General features: G+C 47.8%; 1 protein-coding gene across 2 annotated transcripts in view; it reads left to right on the top strand.

The window, feature by feature from the left end:
- Window positions 1-6,795: 6,795 nt before the first annotated feature.
- LOC135901717 (uncharacterized) overlaps window positions 6,796-19,746 on the top strand; it is a 70,739-nt gene continuing 57,788 nt past the window's right edge. For both annotated transcript variants that reach the window (XR_010564241.1, XM_070529011.1), the window contains exons 1-3: window positions 6,796-6,992; window positions 7,458-7,611; window positions 7,800-7,963. Coding sequence is in view for 1 of the 2 variants with exons in the window: in XM_070529011.1 (XP_070385112.1) it covers window positions 6,877-6,992; window positions 7,458-7,611; window positions 7,800-7,963 (434 nt within the window). In the remaining variant the exon portion in view is untranslated. The remainder of the gene's footprint in view (window positions 6,993-7,457; window positions 7,612-7,799; window positions 7,964-19,746) is intronic.

The following is a 19,746-nucleotide window of genomic DNA, read 5'->3' as shown; positions in this document are numbered from 1 at the left end:
AGTCGAAGATATGCTGCGCCGTGATGTTATTCAACCTTCGCACAGTCCCTGGGCATCTCCTGTCGTTCTCGTTCGCAAGAAGGACGGGTCTATTCGCTTTTGCGTCGACTACCGTCGGTTAAATAAGGTAACGCGCAAAGACGTCTATCCTTTGCCGCGCATCGATGACGCCCTCGACAGTCTTCAGGGCGCAGAATTTTTCTCGTCCCTTGACTTGCGCTCAGGGTACTGGCAGGTCCCCATGGCTGCGGCCGATCGCCAGAAAACCGCGTTCATTACACCTGACGGTTTATATGAATTTAAGGTGATGCCTTTCGGGCTTTGTAACGCCCCTGCCACCTTTGAACGGCTCATGGACAACACGCTGCGTGGCCTCAAGTGGTCTATATGTCTGTGTTACCTCGACGATGTCGTGGTTTTCTCGCCTGATTTTCCTACTCACCTGCTCCGCCTTAGACAAGTTTTGACCTGTCTAACGAACGCTGGCCTTCAACTCAACCTCAAGAAGTGCCGCTTCGCCGCGCGAGAGCTCACCACTTTAGGCCACGTTGTGTCCAAGCACGGCGTTCTACCCGATCCTGCAAAACTTCGAGCAGTCGCCGAGTTTCCGAAGCCTCAGACCATCAAAGAACTTCGAAGCTTCGTGGGCCTATGCTCATATTTCCGGCGCTTTGTTCGAAATTTCGCATCGATCATGGCGCCATTGACTCAGCTTCTACGCGGTGACGCCGGCCTCTCCTGCTGGTCCCCTGCATGTGACTCCGCCTTTGCTACGCTGCGTCGTCTTCTCATCTCCCCACCTATTCTTCGCCATTTCGACCCGTCAGCTGCAACTGAAGTACATACAGATGCCAGCGGGGTCGGTCTCGGCGCCGTACTCGCCCAACGAAAGGCGGGCTACCCCGAATATGTAGTCGCCTATGCGAGTCGCACACTGACGAAGCCTGAGGCCAATTACAGCGTGATCGAAAAAGAGTGCTTGGCTTTAGTATGGGCACTTGGCAAGTTCCGACCATACCTGTACGGGCGCCCATTCGACTTGGTCACAGATCACCATGCGCTTTGTTGGCTCGCCAACTTGAAAGATCCCACTGGCCGCCTAGCCCGTTGGGCACTACGCATCCAGGAGTACGATATTCGCGTCGTCTACCGCAGTGGACGCACACACTCCGACGCAGATGCCTTGTCTCGTTCACCTTTACCTCCAGACTCGGCCTGGGCAACAACTTCCGCACATTCCGTGTCATCTCTCGACATGGACTCCTTCGCAACCGCACAACGTCGTGACCCGTGGGTCGCTTCTCTTTTCGGCTATCTTTCTGGATCGTCGACCATCCCTGTATCCCGAACCCTCCGACGCCAAGCAGTTCATTTTGCCATTCGTGACCAGCTGCTGCACCGACGCAATTACGCTCCTGATGGTCGTCGGTGGCTTCTGGTGGTTCCCCGCAGCTTAAGGTCTCAAATATGTGCCGCTTTCCACAACGATCCGCAGTGTGGCCATGCCGGAGTCTTCAAGACGTACGAACGAATTCGCCACCGCTACTACTGGCGCGGCATGTACAATTTTGTACACAAGTTTGTTCGGTGCTGTCTTGACTGTCAACGCCGCAAATCGCCGCCTTTACGCCCATCTGGTGCCTTGCAGCCGCTCCCGTGCCCTGCCACACCCTTCGATCGCGTCGGCATCGACCTATACGGCCCGCTTCCTATGACACCAGACGGCAATCGGTGGATCGTCGTTGCTATTGATCATTTGACACGCTACGCCGAAACTGCTGCTTTACCAAGTGCTACAGCGCGGGATGTCGCCTCTTTCGTCCTACATCGCTTCGTGCTTCGACACGGCGCACCTCGGGAACTCCTCAGCGATCGAGGTCGCGCCTTCCTCTCCGAAGTCGTCGAAAGTTTGCTTTCGGAATGCCATATTATTCATCGGACAAGCACGGCATACCATCCACAGACTAACGGGCTCACAGAGCGATTTAACCGCACACTTGGTGATATGCTCTCTATGTACGTGGCATCTGATCATGGTAACTGGGACCACATCCTTCCATTCATCACGTTCGCGTACAACACCACGATCCAGGCCACTACGGGATTTTCACCTTTCTTCCTCCTGTATGGCCGCGAGCCTACGCATACCATAGACACGCTCCTTCCATACCGTCCTGACGCCTCCGAGTGTCTACCTGTTTCCGACGTCGCCCGTCAAGCCGAAGAATGCCGCCAGCTAGCGCGCTCCTTTACGGCAGAGCAACAGCAGCGCCAAAAAGAAAACCGCCTCGACACGCATCCAAGAACGACCTACGCTCCAGGCGTTCTTGTGTGGCTGTCGGTCCCTTTCCAAACGCCGGGGCTTTCCTCGAAACTCGTCCCAAAATTCGAAAGGCCTTACCGAGTCTTGGAGCAAACATCCTCGGTGAATTTTCTCATTGAGCCCCTGTCACCACCTGAAGACTTGCGCCGGCGTGGACGTGACATTGTCCACGTCTCGCGTCTCAAGCCTTACCACGACCCTCTGCCTCCCGATTCTTAAGGCGCCAGGATGGCTCTTTTTGTCCCGGGGGAGATTGTGAAGAAGAAGACGCGCCTCGCGGCACAGCCGCATCACCAACGCGCGGCTCATCTCGGCTCGCGCTGTTGATTGCTGGAGTCCGTTTGGACAGTGCTTCGGGCTGCTTCGCCGTTCCCGGTTGCTGTGCCGTTACATTAGGAGCCGCCAATAAACCTTTTCTCATTTTGAAATAGACTGCTTACGAAGATCAGATCAAGCACAGAACATGACGGACGAGCTATTCTAGTCGGTTCGGAAACTAGCTGGTCTAGAGAGAAGGTAAATGACATAAACAATAGTGATTCAACACTTTTTGCGTCAGAGCTGTTGTGGGAAAGATTAGACCAATTGATTCCTGGTAAATTGAAATCACCTGTGATGATAATATTGGAATGTGAATTAGTGTGTTGTGCAATGTAATTGTGCATAACGTCTAGGTATTCAGGGGGTGCATTCGGAGGTCGGTATACGCCACCCAGAAATATGCTGTTTCCATTAACTGTAAGTTTACGCCATATGCTTTAATGCTCAGGTATGCTGTTTAAAACTGTGAATTTTATGTTAGATTTATTTGCGACAGTTACACCTCCCCTCCGCGATTCTCTGTCTTTCCGTATGAGCCGAAAAGAAGGTGGAAACATTTCGGAATCCTGGACGCTTTCGTGAAGCCAGGTTTCCGTGATGACTATAACGCGTGGTTGATGGGCTGCAACTATGCTTTCAAGTAGGCTGAACTTATTCACTACGTTGCGCACAGTCAGTGATAACACTCTTATACATTTCGTACGTTGTTATCACGTGCCATCGCGAGCTGCTGGGCCAGCGTGTGCAGAAGTTATCGGTTTAGAAAGTTCAATTCTTCGGTCCTCAAACTCATTCCATATAAAGGTTTTCCCATTCATTTTTAGTTTATCGAAGGCCAGAGATACCTTTGCCCCTTTCGCCTTGTCACTTACTGCAGAACGCCATAATTTAGCACGTGTGTCGCGTTCTTTCTTTGAGAAATCTTCGGATATTGAAATCTGGGTGTTTTTCAGCTTGCAGCAGCTTGATAATATTTTGTTTTTCTCATCGAAGTTGAATAGCCTGATAATAACGGGGTGTGTCCTTTGGCTTTGCATTGTACCGATTCTGTGAAATCGTTCTATTGAGATAATTTCTATTCCTAGAATCTTCTTAAATATACTGTCTCGCACTCCTTCTTCAAGTGTTTTAACATCTTCATCAGAGATCTCTCTTAATCCACAAATTACTTGGTTATTCCGCCTACTTCTATTTTTTAAATCATGGGCCTTCCATGCCAGAAATTCTACTTGCGTCATGATAGATATACAAGATTCCTCGCAGTGTCTTCGCATTCTTTCCATAATCCCCTTTCATTCTCAATAACTTTCATTCTTTCTTGCAAATATGCAACTATCATCTCCACGTGCTTGATATTTGAAGACAGTTGTTGCAGTGTTTTGTTCGTTTCCTCTTGTTCTCTTAGAATGCGTTTCATTAGTTCCCGTTTCGAACATTCATCTGAATCAGAGTCAGGGCCTGGATTTTGTTCAACGTCTCCGGATGCTAGTAACATTAAGCGGACAACGTTAAAACAATCCCGCAAAATAGCAACACAGCATTGTGGACTTGGGAGCACCGTTAACGTTACGTCATTGTCTCTAACTGAAGAGACTAAATGCTTGTCACTAACCTGTGCGATCAGAAAAAAACTGATCAGCATCAGTGCTCGTTCGGTGCTTCCAAGTCCACTGAAGGGAACGTCGAAAAGGCTGCTGCTTTTATCCGGGTGCCACGATGTCTCCGTCGACGTCACCGTGCTGGTCAGGTGGTCCCAGTGCCGTGCACTTGGTACAGCTTGCTGCGACTTATTTCGTCCGATGAAGCCAGCAGGGCAGACAGCCGGAGGTAGCAGTAGCTGGGCCTGATGCAGCGCATGCTCAGACCCTGCGTCGATGAATCCGGTCCTCGACAGCACGATCTCTGCGATCGCAACAAATTTGACTAGCATCCGTGCTCGTTCGGTGCTTCCAATCCACTGAAGGGAACGTCGAAAAGGCTGCTGCTTTTATCCGGGTGCCACGATGTCTCCGTCGACGTCACCGTGCTGGTCAGGTGGTCCCAGTGCCGTGCACTTGGTACAGCTTGCTGCGACTTATTTCGTCCGATGAAGCCAGCAGGGCAGACAGCCGGTGGTAGCAGTAGACAGGCCTGATGCAGCGCATGCTCAGACTCTGCGTAGACGAATCCGGTCCTCGACAGTACGATCTGGGCGATCAGAAAAAAATTCATCAGCATCCGTGCTCGTTCGGTGCTTCCAAGTCCACATAATAAGAGTTCTTTAATTATACAATCGCGCACCAGCCGCCTCTCAGGTCGCCTAAGTGGACACACTATGCTGGCTGATAGTGGTTCTCTCCCACTTTTAGTATGCTACACCGCGTAACTAAAATGTACTGCGGCGAAGAAGCCGTACATTTGTTTTGAGGGAACAAAGTAATGGTTGTTACAACACTGCAGAAATAAACGCGCACCATGCATCAGTCTACCACACGGAAGAGCGTCGCAACATACGGTAGCTGATTCACACAGGCCGCGTAGCCCGCTTATCAGTCGTAAAGGGTATTATGGGTAATTCAAAATTTCAGACACACATAAGTGTATGTTTACGTTCGCACTCCTTGCCTAATAAGACTCCCAAAATTTCCACAATAGAAAGTAATTTACCACACACAATCGCAAATAACACAGACATCTGTAGCGCAGCTGGTTGGCGGAAAGCTTTGCGTCTGGGAGTGAGCGGCCGGAGAAATCTGGTAGGTGTTTGTATGGCGGACCGAGCAGAAAGATGGAATGTCCAAACTTGCTATTTACTACTGAACGACGCTTGTATAAGGCAGATAGCGGGCACGCTTTCCCGACAGTCAGAACGAATTGGAGCAGGAGACATGGCCTCAAGCTCACGGCGAACAATTCGCGTGGTATCTTCCGGTCCTGTGGGCTGAACGAAGCGCGGCTGGTCTTCGCAAGAAGATGTCGCGGCGGTATTGGGCGACTGGTCGAAAGTTTGAGCGATGCGGCGGCCCTTCGCTTGTTCGAAGCGCCGGCACTCCTTTATAATTGCATCTACAGTGGCACAATCCTTACACATCAGGAGATTGTAGGCATCGTCTGTAATATCTTTCAGTATGTGACCAATCTTGTCTTTGTTGGTCATGTTGTTATCAGCCTTGCGACAGAGGGCCAGGACATCCTGTATGTAGACGACATAGGATTCTGTGGACGTCTGAGCGCGACATGCAAGTTCTTTTTTTGCTGCCAGCTGACGACCGACAGGTCTGCCAAACAGCTCTCGCATTTTTTCGTTGCAGACATCCCAGCTCGTTAGGTCAGCTTCGTGTGTGTCGTGGCATTGCCTCGCAGTTCCTGTTAGATAAAATATCACGTTTGCTAGTATCATCGTTGGATCTCACCTGTTGTTGTCGCGCACTCGTTCGTACATCGTAAGCCAGTCCTCGACGTCGGCGTTGTCCGTGCCACGAAATGTCCCTCGGTTCCGCAGATGAGTGAGGGTGGCCGTTGGCACGGGCTGCGGATGCGTTGTCGCTTGTGGCGGTTGATTTGCCATTGTGGCGGCAGGTAGATGGCGTCCGCTGCGAAGTTCCGTGATTGTACCCCGCACCTTCCAGCAAAATGTTGCAGTAAGAATGCAGGCCCACGCCTGTAAAATAACGTATATTTACAACTGGCGTATATGGCGTTCAGGCAACTGCCAGACTTCGTCTAGTCTAATTCAGCTTCTTCGTTCCCTTCACCGTAACAATATTTCAATTGTCAACACCACCGGATTCTCAAGAAAGCATGGGTGACACAACGCAGATTCCTTGCTGCCAGAGCTCACCGAGGCCAAAGCCGCACTGCCACACCGCCACTACTCACGGATTTCCGCCTAGTAACACAGAACCTACAACGAACACACAAGCGACGCACGCACAATCACTTGAGCAATGTCGAACAACGCGCGGTCCAGAGAACGATCACGCCGAGGACGAACCCGCCACGGCGTCGCTCGCCACCAGCGTCGCGCCTTCTCAAAAATCCCTAAATGATGCTGCCGCTAGGCACCTAGGATCAGGTCACGTGACAGATTTTTGTACGACAAATAGACGCACGCCAGACCACCCGATGGGCCGCCCGCGGCGGAGCCTCGCGCTTTCACGAGCGCCCCGAGAGCTTGCGCCGCTTGCAGCACTTTCGACAAACGAGCCGTTCGTGCGCTTTCGCTGCTCTCGCTTGCTAACCACTTGTGAAGAATGATCAGCTCGAACGAAGAAGACGAAATAGTTGGCATTCAAGTCGCCGCTTCTTTAGCAACTTTTCAAGACGAGCATCAGAAGGCTCGAAGGGAGACAGCCCGCCAACGCCGCTGGTGAGTTCGCTGCGCCTTGCAAGAACGAGAGAGAACGGGTCATGCCAATGCATTGCTGCCTCATGTTCATTCGCAGTATGTGCAATACTTCAGACAGTGAGTCTCCATTCTGCACTCCTGCGATTTGTTGCACTGTCCTAGTTCAGGCGCGTACATGACACTCTAGAGCGAATCAGTAGTACGTTACGCAGCACATGTGCTTTTTCTGCAGCTGTTTGAGGATGCCCCCGCACTTCATCGACACGTAATTACAACTCCTGAAACCACGAATACAGAAAGCTGACACAAACTACCGAAGGGCAATTCCTCCAGAGCACCAGCTGGCGCTAGCTGGCAGGAAAGGCTTCAGTGCTATTATTTAGGGCTTTTTGTTGCTTTTATTTTCTTAGCAAATGTTTTCTTACTCGGCGACTGAGCGGCACCGTGCGTACACTTTCGTGTTTTTCAACGCGTCTTTTGGCTCAGGTTCTCTTGGCTGCAGGGGAGACGCGGCGCTCCTCATTTTTCTATTTTCTATCTGGCTGGTTGCCTGATTGTCGCCGAAGTATGCCAGCCCATTTTGGACGTCCTTGGGCCGATTTACGTCGCTCGGCCATCTACCGCGGATGAATGGCTAAAGGTAACCTATTCGGTGTCGTCTATGCATGGTTAATGTTACTGTCGATGTTGCTGTGCACTGACTGTATTGCACAAATAATTGAAACATTTGGTAGCAATGTTATTTATAATAAAAAATTAATTTTTTTACCGCATCTCCAAAGGGCTAACTAGATCTCAATTTCTTACCTTTTGCGCTGCTGACCACAGGAAGCGAGGGACTTTGAGGACAAGTGGAACATGCCACGTTGCCTGGGTGCGATAGACGGAAAACACGAGAATGTTGAGTGTCCGTCAGACTCTGGAAGCAGAGACCGAAACTACAAAAATTCGTTCAGCAAGACGCTGCTCGCATTGAATGACGCCAACTACAGGTACGTTTAATAAATCGTACCATCTCGCTCAATAACAGTTTGAGCAAGAAGTTTAGTTTAAAGAAATGTTGTTTTATTTATTCTTCTAAGCTTTAACTAACCAGTATGACCACTATTGAATACCGTTTCGTGCTACTTTGATGCCAAATCGTGTCCCCGTTATTTCTCACAAATAGGGTTATGCACAATGCCTCTTCGCGATTTTCTTTACACTTCAGTATCCAAGTGGTGTTCACTGAGAATTGAATCTGTGTGAAATCATGCATCTAATAAAAAATTCTGTGAAAGTTATCTGATAGTTGTTCAGCCTTTGCGGGGCAATTTTTTCACGAAATGCGGGTCAAGATTTAATATCTTCGTAGAGAACTGTCCTGAAAAAAAATTGCGTAGTTTTTATAGAAACCGCATTATGACAAAAATGATTTTCGCGGTAAAGATGTATTGCTTGTCCATGAATAATAAGAATAAAATAATAAAGAAACTTAGAATAAGAATAAGAAAAGTAGATGCACTGGAATGAACATAATTCCCAGCGGCAATCAGTTTTCGCGATCCTCAAGACAGGAAACGCGCAGGAATGCCGGCAGCGTTTGTACATATCAGCGCCAACCTGTGAGCAGCTGTAGTCGCAACCCTGTGTGCAATAAACAAACGAGCGTCAAGAAATCACCCTTTGAGAGGCTGCAAGCCAGATAGACATCACTGCCTGCAAGAGCGCAACAAAGGCAAACATCCACTGAGATAAAATTGAAGCTAAAATAGAGGAAAAATAACGGTACAGCAATATGACCTTTACTCCACCACTTTTCTGCATGGACTATTATTCATTTCAATTCATCTATAGCTCAAAGTGCTCATGAACAGTTAGAAAACTTGGTAAAAGAGCACTTGATGTTCACAAATAAGAAAACAAAATTAAACCTAGTCATCGGTGCAAGACGTGTATATAAGGAAATGCTTTATGTAAATACTAAACAGAAATCAATCGAAGAGTACACACTGTAATGAAAAGGTTGTGCTGTTGCTTTAAAATTTTTAAGATGACAAGAGAAGCGCGTCCAGTTTCCTTTTACTCTTACTACCACTCCAAAAAGTGAGAAAGATCTTATGTCAACACGGCATCCTAAATCATTATTTGTAAATTTTGCACAATTTAGTTTTTCTTATACTGATGAATGACAGATCTCTTACGTATCAGTGATATGTTTCTGCGTACCAGTTCTCATTCCAGCTTCCTGCATGTTGAAATCAGCCACCATGAAAGCGAATCAGATGGTGGCATCTTCAGCAGGAGCTAGGGCTACCGAATCCATGTGGTAGCCCTAGCGAAAATAACAAAGATTTTCAATAGCGAGTGCTGGGCCAAAGGAGACTTGCCCCAAGAGTGGAAATTGGCTAAAATAATCATGATCCCCCAAGAAAAAAAGAATCCCTCGATTGACACACTTCGGCCGATGTCGCTCACGTCCTGCCTGGGTAAGCTCTACGAAAGGTTTATCCATAGCAGATTGCAGCGATACCTGGAAGAGCGAAGCTGGTTCCCGGACTCCATGATAGGATTTCGCAAGGGTTTATCTAGCCAGGACGCGTTCCTCCTACTTAGAGACGAAATTCTAACTGATATACCGTACGGCAACGAGAGACTAGTCCTAGCACTAGACCTCAAATGAGCTTTCGACAACGTCTCGGCCGCCGCAATATTGGAGGAACTCGAACTCGCGGGTTTTGGTGAGCGCACATACAATTACTTAAGAGCGTTTTTTTCCAACCGCGAGGCGAGCATCAGTATTGGCCAAATCACTTCGGATTTATTTAAGATGCCTAACAAAGGAACACCTAAAGGAGCTATATTATCTCCTCTTCTCTTCACCATGGCAATCTGTCGCCTCGCGCGCAATCTGGACCGGGTACCCGACCTAGGGGACACGCTCAGCGCGGACGACATCACGCTGTGGACGAGCAGAGGTTAACTAGGGGATAAGGAATATGCACTCCAAAGCACGGTATTAGCGGTGGAGAAATTTTCTACATGGAGGGGTCTTAAGTGCGCACCCGCAAAATCTGAGGTCATACGGATACACGCGAAAGGCTACAAATCCAGAGGATCGATTAACATTGTGGTTGAGGGCCAATCAGTCCGAGAGGTACCCACGGTGCGAGTTCTGGTTTTGTGGCTTCAGAGCGACGGGAGAGCAGTACAAACACTCAAGACCCTCAAATCCACAGTGCACAAAATAGCTCAAATGATACGTCGCGTAGCGTATCGAACAGTGGGAATGCGAGAAGACGATACCCTAAGGCTCGTACAGGCCTTAGTGATTAGTCGAAAAACGTATGGCTTACCGTACCAAATCCTGAACAGGGAGGAGGAAAGGCAGGCTAAGACAATAATCCGAACCACTTTCAAAGCTGCTTCGGGCCTGCCTAAATGTACTTCAACGGAGCACATGTTAGCTTTGGGAGTACACAATGCTTTGGACGAACTGAGGCAGGCCACCCTGGTGCGATAGAGGGAGCGCCTCAGTTTCACAAAAACTGGTAGGGCAATATTGGCTATACTCAATATGCCAGCATACCCCGTTTATCTCACAGAGCAGGCCGTACCTCTCGCTCCTTTGATTAGATCCAAAATTACAGTAGCTCCAATTCCAAAGAACATGCATCCCGAGTACAAGAAAGAAAGGCGCAAAGCACGCGCACAACACAATCAATCAGCGTACTCTAATAACCATAGGTACAACACGTACTACACCGATGCAGCTGTGTATGCAGAGGCGACCGGGCAGCGCTACCAAAGGAAGTACGCCCTGGAAGTCGTGAACGCGATCAGCCAACAGCAAATTACCGCGTCACCCACGGCGGATCCCCCACCTCGGCTGATATATTAGCCGTGGCGATCGCACTCGCTCAAGCGGAACGTTCGCAAAGGGACTCGGTCGTGGTCACGGACTCCCAGGAGACACGTCGCATGTTTCTCAAGGGGCACGTGACTGCGGCTAGCCTCGCGATAATCCCCAAATCCTTCAACCACCATCATCGCCTACTCTGGTGCCCGGGCCGCGCGGGGGTACAAGGGAACGAAAAGACTAATGCGTTACCTCGAGGGTTCACTAACCGAGCGACGACGTCCTTTTCTAACCCCAACCACCCGCACTATCCTTCACAAAATTCCACCAGTTTAAATGCCAAAGACATCCTTGCTCATCAGCGCGGAGTCCGCAGAAAATACCCGCCGCCTCACCCTCAAATTAGCGGGGAAAAGGCCGCCGATTGACGTAAAATAGAGACCGGGGTATTCCCGCATATAAAATTGCTAAACGCCATGTATCCCACTCGTTATAGGGCCAACTGTCCTTGGTGCGATGGCATACCTACCCTAATACATATAACCTGGAAGTGCAGTAAGCACCCTCATAGGCCAACTACCAGTACGATAATGAAGCAGTGGGAGGCACAGCTCACCGGCTCCGACCTGGCAGGAGAAAAGCCCTTAATTAGCCAGATCAGGCAGGCGGCAGAGGCCAGTGGGGCCCTGGACTGAGAGGCTCCGGCCACCCCTCCTTCCATTCTTTTCCATTACAATAAGGTTTCTATCTATCTATCAGCAGGAGCAACTGACAAACAAAAATTATTGTGTCGATTAACGCATCCAGTGATTAACGCATCCTCGTTAACGCATCCGGTGTCCAACCAGATCCGGATAAAGTTCGCGCCGTACGTACTTTTCAAGTGGCACGTTCTGCTTCTGACATGCGCTGCTTTGTCTGCCTCTGTTCTTCCTCTCGCCGACGTTGCTCGGCCTTTCAGATATTTTCGAAAGAAGAACACGCCATTTTCATGGGGCCCGGAGCAGGCTCACGCGTTCGCCGCTCTCCTCAGGTTTCTAAGCACCCCTCCCATACTTGCCCACTTTGATCCTTGTGCACCGACCGAAGTCTACACTGACGCAAGCGCCCACGGCATCGGTGGTGTTCTCAGCCAACAGAAGAATGGTACCGAGTACATGATAGCTTACGCGAAGCGCCTGCTGTCACCTGCCGGGAGAAATTACTCCATCACTGAACGGGAGTGCTTGGCTATAGTTTCGGCTGTCACCAAGTACCGGCAATATTTGTACGGCCGCACGTTTTCGGTCGTTACAGACCACCACGCCCTCTGCTACCTGTCTTCCCTACGGGACCCCACAGGACGGCTTGGTTGCTCGGCTTTGCGGCTCCGGGAATTTTCATTTCTTCTCAATTATAGGTCTGGACGTCTGCACAAGGAAGTGACTCATGCGTCACCCCGTGGATCCCCCTCATCCTGTTGCGCATGATCTGGTGACCTGCGTGATGGCTTTGACTGACATGACCGGGATGCGCGCTGAACAACGACGCGACGCATCCTTACAGTCCATCATCGCCGGTATGGAATCTGGCAGCACCGACGGCATGTGCCGCATGTTCGTGCTGCATCACGGCATCCTCCATTGCCGTAATATCAACCCTGACGATCCTGAGTTGCTCCTTGTTCTTCCTCGTCATCTGCGAACCGTCGTGCCCGAACAACTTCACGATGCACCGACGGCGGGACACCTTGGAGGTAAACGTACATACGACCGCGTGCGACGCCGGTTCTTCTGGCCACGTCTCTACCACTTTGTGCGTCGTTATGTCGCAACTTGCGAATTGTGTCAGCGCCAGCAGAAACTTCCCTGCCACCTGTCGGCCGACTCCATCCAACTGACGTTCCCTCTGAACCATTCTTTCGCGTAGGCCTTCACCTTCTTGGCCTTTTTCCGACGACAATTAGAGGGAATAAGTGGATCACCGTCGCTACCGATTACGCGACATGCTACGCGATAACAAAGGCGTTGCCGACTAGTTGCGCAAGAGACGTCGCTAATTTTCTCTTTCGCGACGTCATTCTCCACCACGGTGCACCTCGACAGTTACTTACAGACCGCGACCGCTCGTTCTTGTCTCGAGTTGTAAACAAACTCCTCCGCTCTTGTGCCGCTGAGCACAAGCAGTCCACCGCCTACAACCCACAAACCAACGCTCTTACGGAATGTCTTGACCGAGCACTGTCGGTTGATGCTGTCGATGTACGTTTCTAACGATCACCGCGACTGGGACGCCACGCTGGCGTACGTGACATTCGCCTATATCTCGTCCCTACATTACACCGCAGGATATTCACCCTTTTGTCTTTTGTATGGCCGCGACCTCAGATTGCCCTTTGACACCATCATAGGTTCTGTGCCCGGCGTTGCTACTGAGTACGCTCACGAGGTCATCGATCGCGCTCACATGGCGCGTCAAGTCGCCCGATCTTCCTTATTAGCCTCGAAGCATATGTAAAACGAGTGTTACGACCGGTGCCATCACGATGTTCAGTTCGCCCCAGGTGCATGGGTGCTGCTTTGGTCACCATGTCGTCGGGTCGGCCTCTCGCAGAAGTCTCTCTCTCGCTACCCAGGGTCTTATTTTTTTTATTTATTTAAAATACCTTACAGGCCCTATGGGGGCATTGTGTAAGGGGGGTTACAGAGTAAGCAGCCTTCTAAAGTGGTATACAAGAGATACACCTCAATACAGCGCTGACCAACATTACTATCAAGATTGAAACATGAAACAAACAACTGAAGTAATGAAAGGCCACAAAGGTACACTTAAGGAAATAACTTGAGTAAAACTTAATGTAAGGCATTATTACAAGAAAGTAAAACACACAAAAAATGAACATATCAGGGAGTACAATTCTTGAAGTGATATTCAGGGAAAAAGACGCAAAAGAGCAATAATATATACAGGGCATACAAGTGAACACACGACACAGCATAACATAGCAATTTACAAGAGCGAGATAGCAATGCATCAAAAAACAATATCACAAGAAGTTCTAAGCAGATTGCCAAGTGTTAGAAACAAGATAAAGTGATTTGTAAGTGCTATTATGAAAAATGCTCGTGTAGGAGATGTCGAAATTTTTCTTGATCTGACTCGGAAGCAATGTGATCAGGCAGATTGTTCCACAATCGAATGGCCGTAGGGAGTGCGGAAAAGTTAAACGCATGTGTCGTACCGTACATGCGCGCAAAACTTAAGTGGTTATTTAATCGACGAGACGTGCTCGAGCCGGTCTGGATATGTAGTGTGGATTGTGTGGCATTATAAACATATTTGTGAAGCAAGGATAACAGAGCGATATAACGGCGAAGAACTAAAGGCTGTATGGAATGATCCAGTTTCATTTGCGTTACGCTGGAGTGATGGCTATAATTACGTGAAATGAAACGGGCAGCTCGGTTCTGGACTGATTCAAGCATGTCGATTAAGTATGTAGGATGTGGGGACCAAATGGATGATGCATACTCGAGCTGTGGACGAACAAATGTCTGATAGGCCAATTTGCGGATGTTTGAAGGTGAATTACCCAGATTACGATATAGGTAACCTAATGTCCTTGAAGCTATTGCGCAAACGGCTGCAATATGGTCTGTCCAGGCGAGTTTTTCGGTTAGGTGAACACCCAAATATTTATACGATACTGTATGTAACAATTCTTTATTATTGACGTTGTATAAAAAATGTGAGTTGTCACGCTTACGACTAAAAGAAATTACCTGACATTTTGATACATTTAAAGCCATTAACCAGGTGTTACACCAATTATGAATTAGGCTAAGGTCATTTTGAAGGGCCAGGTGGTCATCAGTACTGTTAATTGATCTGTAAATAATGCAGTTGTCAGCGAAAATACGTAAGCGAGAAGAAACATTAGGTGCCAAATCATTTATGTAAATTAGGAACAGTAAAGGGCCCAAAACGCTGCCCTGAGGCACACCAGAAGTAACGTAAGTAGGAGACGAGGCAATAATATTAACTACTGTGAATTGTAGACGATTCGAAAGAAAATTACGAAGCCATGTTAAAGTGAAGGAGTCAATTCGAAGAGCAGTTAATTTAGCAATAAGGCGACAATGAGCTACACGATCAAATGCTTTGGAAAAGTTAAGGAAAATGCAATCGGTCTGCTGGTTATTGTTCATGTTAAGGTGCAGGTCAGTCGTGAATTCGAGTAACTGTGTCTCACATGATAATCCTTTCCTGAAACCATGTTGATGGCGAAAAAAGAAATTATTGGACTCTAGGTGGTTATAAATATGAGAAGCAATTATATGTTCGAGCATCTTGCAGCAAATGCAGGTCAATGAAATTGGGCGGTAATTTTCCGGGGAGTGTTTATTCCCAGTTTTAAATATGGGTATGATTTTCGCCATTTTCCAGTCATTGGGCAGCTGTCCCGATAACAAAGACTGCTTGAATATATGGTACAGAATGTTACTGGATATAGAAATGGTATTTTTTAATATCTTGGAACTAATATTGTCAATACCAGATGAAGTAGAAAACTTCAAATTATTAATAAGACATGCAATTCCCTCCACCGAGATTTCAATACTTTCCATGAATTTCCAGTCATAATCAGCAACATCAGGTACATTGGTATGATCCTCGCGACTGAAAATCGATGAAAAAAACGTATTAAACGCAGAGGGGCACTCATTGTCAGGAAGGGGAGTATTTGTATCGCTATGCAAGGCTATCCGGTTAGAGTCACGGTCAGGTGATATAACTCGCCAAAACTTTTTCGGATTCGAATTTAAGAGAGAAGGTAAATCTGTGGAGAAATATTTATTTTTAGCTGCAGCTAAGGCAAAACAGTACGTTTTTAAGCAAAGGCTGTACCTTTCCCACGAAGGAGCAGTATTGACGCGTTTAGCGGTATTGTACAGACATTTCTTTTTATTCCTGAGCTTACGTAGGGCATTAGTAAACCAAGGATTTGTTTTGTCATTTGTTATCGAGATCAACGGGATATATTTGTTAATTAGAGCAGACATTTTATTCTTGAAACATACCCAGTTATCTTCCACCGAGCGATTATAAAAAGAAGGAAGTAGCGTGTGGTTGAAAAATACTTCAAGTTCATCGTTTATTTTAGAGTAGTTTGCTTTGTTATAATCACGTATTATTTTCTTTGAGATCCCTGAAAAGGGTAGGGGAACACTGATTGTTAGCTGAAGTAGATCATGATCGCTAAAGCCGTTTAGATGAACTACGGTTTCAATCGTTTCGGGAGTGTTGGTGAGTATAAGGTCTAGAATGTTAGTACCATGGGTTGGTTTGTTAACGACCTGGAACAGGTGAAGATCTAAAGTTAAGTTAAGAAAATCCACAGATGTTCGACAAGACGATGATAAATTACGCCAATTTATGAGCGGAAAGTTAAAATCACCGAATAAGTAAACAGAATGCGCAGGACAGAGCTGTAGGGCCGTGGTTATGCTATTGCGTAGTTCAGTAACGAAAGAAGTGCTGTAGTCAGGTGGACGGTAACAGGCACTAGTCCTATGAAGTCCTACATAAAGTTAACGACGTCAATTACGAGATCGCGCCGTTATAGTTTGATCCATCTTCAAGTCCGCCACCTGTTGACGTCGTCCAGGTTTTGCGGCTGAAACCATATTTCGCTCGCCGTTCTTTGCCTACCATGCGCCGAGACGGCGCTTTACTACCCGGGGGTCCTATTACGGAAGGATGAACGAAGAGAAGAAGATCGCGAGACGCTGGCTGCTGCGGGTTGTTGGTTATCAGCCATTTTAACTACTCGGACTTATTTTGTATATGTATTGTAAATATAATCTTCTACACTCCCAACATCCCCGTAATATTATAAATACTTTGGTATATGGATAAACGAAGGCAGTATATATGTGGAAACACAGGAAGAAACAATAATAGTAAAGGGAAAAGAAATGCGGTAATAATGAAACTCAGAGTGCTGTGGGGATACGATAGGTACCAGGTTCTTTGTAGTACTTGGAAAGGCGGAATGGGTTCCAGACTTGCATTCGTAAATGTGGTTGTTGGTTTGAAATCAGGGCTTAAATCAGGACTCGATGGCAAGCAAAGGTCAATGGGATGCGTCGCATTGGGCGCTCACGGGAAGACTACAAGTGACACTGTGCGGCGTGATATGAGCTCGATAAGCTTCGATGTGAGAGAAGCTCACAGTAAAATTGATTATGAAGAGCGACTGAGGAACATGGAAGACAGTAAATGGGCTGGGAGAGCTTTCAGTATTTGTAGAGTAACAATATTGATTCACAGCGGAGGAAGGGAACTAGGAAGCTTACCAGCAAGTATGCGGCCTGTATGGTGTGCAACAATGCAACAAAGAACGTCAAGCGGAACGTCAGAAGCCCATGAGGTAATCTCATTGGTGCCGGCTATGGAATAGAAACGTGCAATGAGTAACTACATAAGAAGAAAAAACGCAATCAGGAAAGAAACAGTTTATGGTAACTAAACGGGAAGCTCATTACTTTTCGAAGCGAGATCAGGATGCCTAATAGAACACGCGCTTATTAAGCGAGATGTAAGAAGAAAGAAGAAGCATGTGCTTGCTGCGGTAAAGCTATGGGAAACCACGGAGCATGTATTATTAGAATGTGAGCGTATTTGCCCAGGGGTCGATTTAGGCGCCACTGGCCTTCTTGAAGCGCTTGGGTTCAACGAGAGCTGGGGGAAGAGAAACATGTCCGCAATGAAGATTACTACGAGGCAATTGGAAGATTTGTGGAAGAAAACTAGGGAAACGACGACAACTAAAGGCTTACAAAAACAAAGTTCACAATAAGGGTTCAGAAACTTTGATCAGGGGAATTCATCGCGAGTTTCTTTTTTTTATTTTTATGTTTTTTAACCATAGGTAGGAATAAATGAATGACTATGTGCTGTTCAGTTGCGCAAGGGCCAGATTTGAACTAGGGTGGTTGCTTGGGCTAGTTGGTCATTCATGACCAACAATAACGTACAGCGCGAAGGACAAGAACAGCGATAGACGACATATACAGCGCTGATTTCCAACAATATTTTATTGCATTGGCACATCGTGTGTATATATACAAGAAAGGGCATGCGCAAAAATGTAAGACAGTCACATGGGGTGTTCTAACAGCAAGTCACTGAACTAAGAGCATGGTCATCTGAAAAAAATAAAAACATTAAGCATTACGATTTGTATCTGTTTAGATATGTGACTTCCCCAGGGGTCAGCGCGATAGAGGGGGCACTAACGCAAATACTACCAAGTTTTCTGATGAAATCAGCTTCTACAATTTCCCGGGTGAGCTGCGAGCTATGTCTCGCTAAAACTTCAGTATCTTCAAAGAATGGCACGCAGCCGCAGTCCCGGCAATGGATGCCCAAGTGGCCTTGTACAGTGCTGCGGACGCTGTTACAGTGCTCTCTTAGTCGATCGTTCAAGCACCTGCTTGTCTGTCCAACATATTTACTGCCGCAAGACAGGGGAATCTGGTAGGCTACATTCGTTGTGCACGTCACAAAACGTTTCCTGTGCCCGACAGAACAACTCTGATGCGATTTAGGCGCGTTTACACGCTTACAGAGCCTTGCCAATTTTTTCGGGGCTGAGAAAACGACTGTGATTCCTGCACGCTGCTCAATTTTCTTTAGCCTTTGGGAGGCATCATGCACATACGACAGCACTGAAAACCTGCGTCTTTCAGCCCGCAGGTTGCCTGATTGCGCGGGATCATCGCGATTTGTGCGCCTCAGAAGCTGTTCCGCTGTGGCTTAAATTAATGCCAAAAGGTAACCAGCCCAAGAAAGGCGATCAACCTGAGCAGCAAGACTATGTGCTGCATCTGGTGTTGGCACGATTTATTGAGGCTGGTAACGAGACATAACTTTTTAATACCTCGCTTAACGAGTTTTGAGTGTGCGGAGTTAAAGGGCAAGAGTGGCTTCTTACTTCTCGGTTCGAAGCACCAGCGCACATGTTTGTTAGCAAGGCTCAGCCTGAGATCTAGAAAGCGCAAGGAATCATCAATGGGGGTCTCATGCGTAAGTTCTACAGGCTCCAGGTCTTTCTTAAACATCTCCAAGACTTAAGAAACAGCCGGCTCAAACGTACGTACGTAACTGATAAACTTCGTCGGTGCGCCCTCTTTTTCTGAGGGCGATCACGGAGTGAAGGAAAGAAGTTATCCATAAAGATATGTGAGAGTTCGGCAGTAACGCTAGTCACCCACCACAGAGTCCTACAAGGGGACGCTGCAGGACCTGCGAAACACGGCCTGCAAACGCCAGCTGTACATTGCCACTATAACCAAGCATGAAATAACCTAGGTTGGCTATTCACACAAGGTTAACCCTTGCTGCCTGGAATAACTGGAAGTAAAGGGGAAACCAGAAGAAGACAGGAAAGGTGGAAAGTAAGGGAAAGACGAAGGTTGTAGGGAGAGAGAGAGACAGGAAAAGGCAAACCATAGGTAGGACATTAGGCAAAAAAAAAATACCAAGAGCCTGGTGGTGCAACCCACCGCCCCGTTCCTAAGGGGACGCTCATAACATCCATGCATCCGTTCTCGCATTGTTCCTTCGTGACAACTCCGCTTTGAGACGCTGTCGTTGAGGCGTTGCGCCTCTGGTCGCATACGCAGGCATGGCACTTGCTTCCAAGTACGTTGCTCTAGGGTGCCTCGATGTCCTCCTCGCCCCCAGCTCCGTACAGAGCAGCGGGCGAGGAGGACATTGAGGCGCTCTGGCAGTACCACCTAGAGAAAAGTTTTCTAGAAGGTGTTGGCTCTGCGTTGCTTGAGGAGATGGCGCTCAAAGTACCGCTTGGCTTCCGTGTATGGGTAAGGGAAGCGCTCCCTACAACATAATGCAATATTGGGGGTGAGGACTTAAGGAGTCGCCGTCTATCGG

Source organism: Dermacentor albipictus, unplaced genomic scaffold (assembly GCF_038994185.2).
Source record: "Dermacentor albipictus isolate Rhodes 1998 colony unplaced genomic scaffold, USDA_Dalb.pri_finalv2 scaffold_16, whole genome shotgun sequence".
Classification (NCBI taxonomy): Eukaryota; Metazoa; Arthropoda; class Arachnida; order Ixodida; family Ixodidae; genus Dermacentor; species Dermacentor albipictus.
The sequence above is the reverse complement of the archived record's forward strand: the minus strand, read 5'-3'. Positions and strand labels throughout refer to the sequence as shown.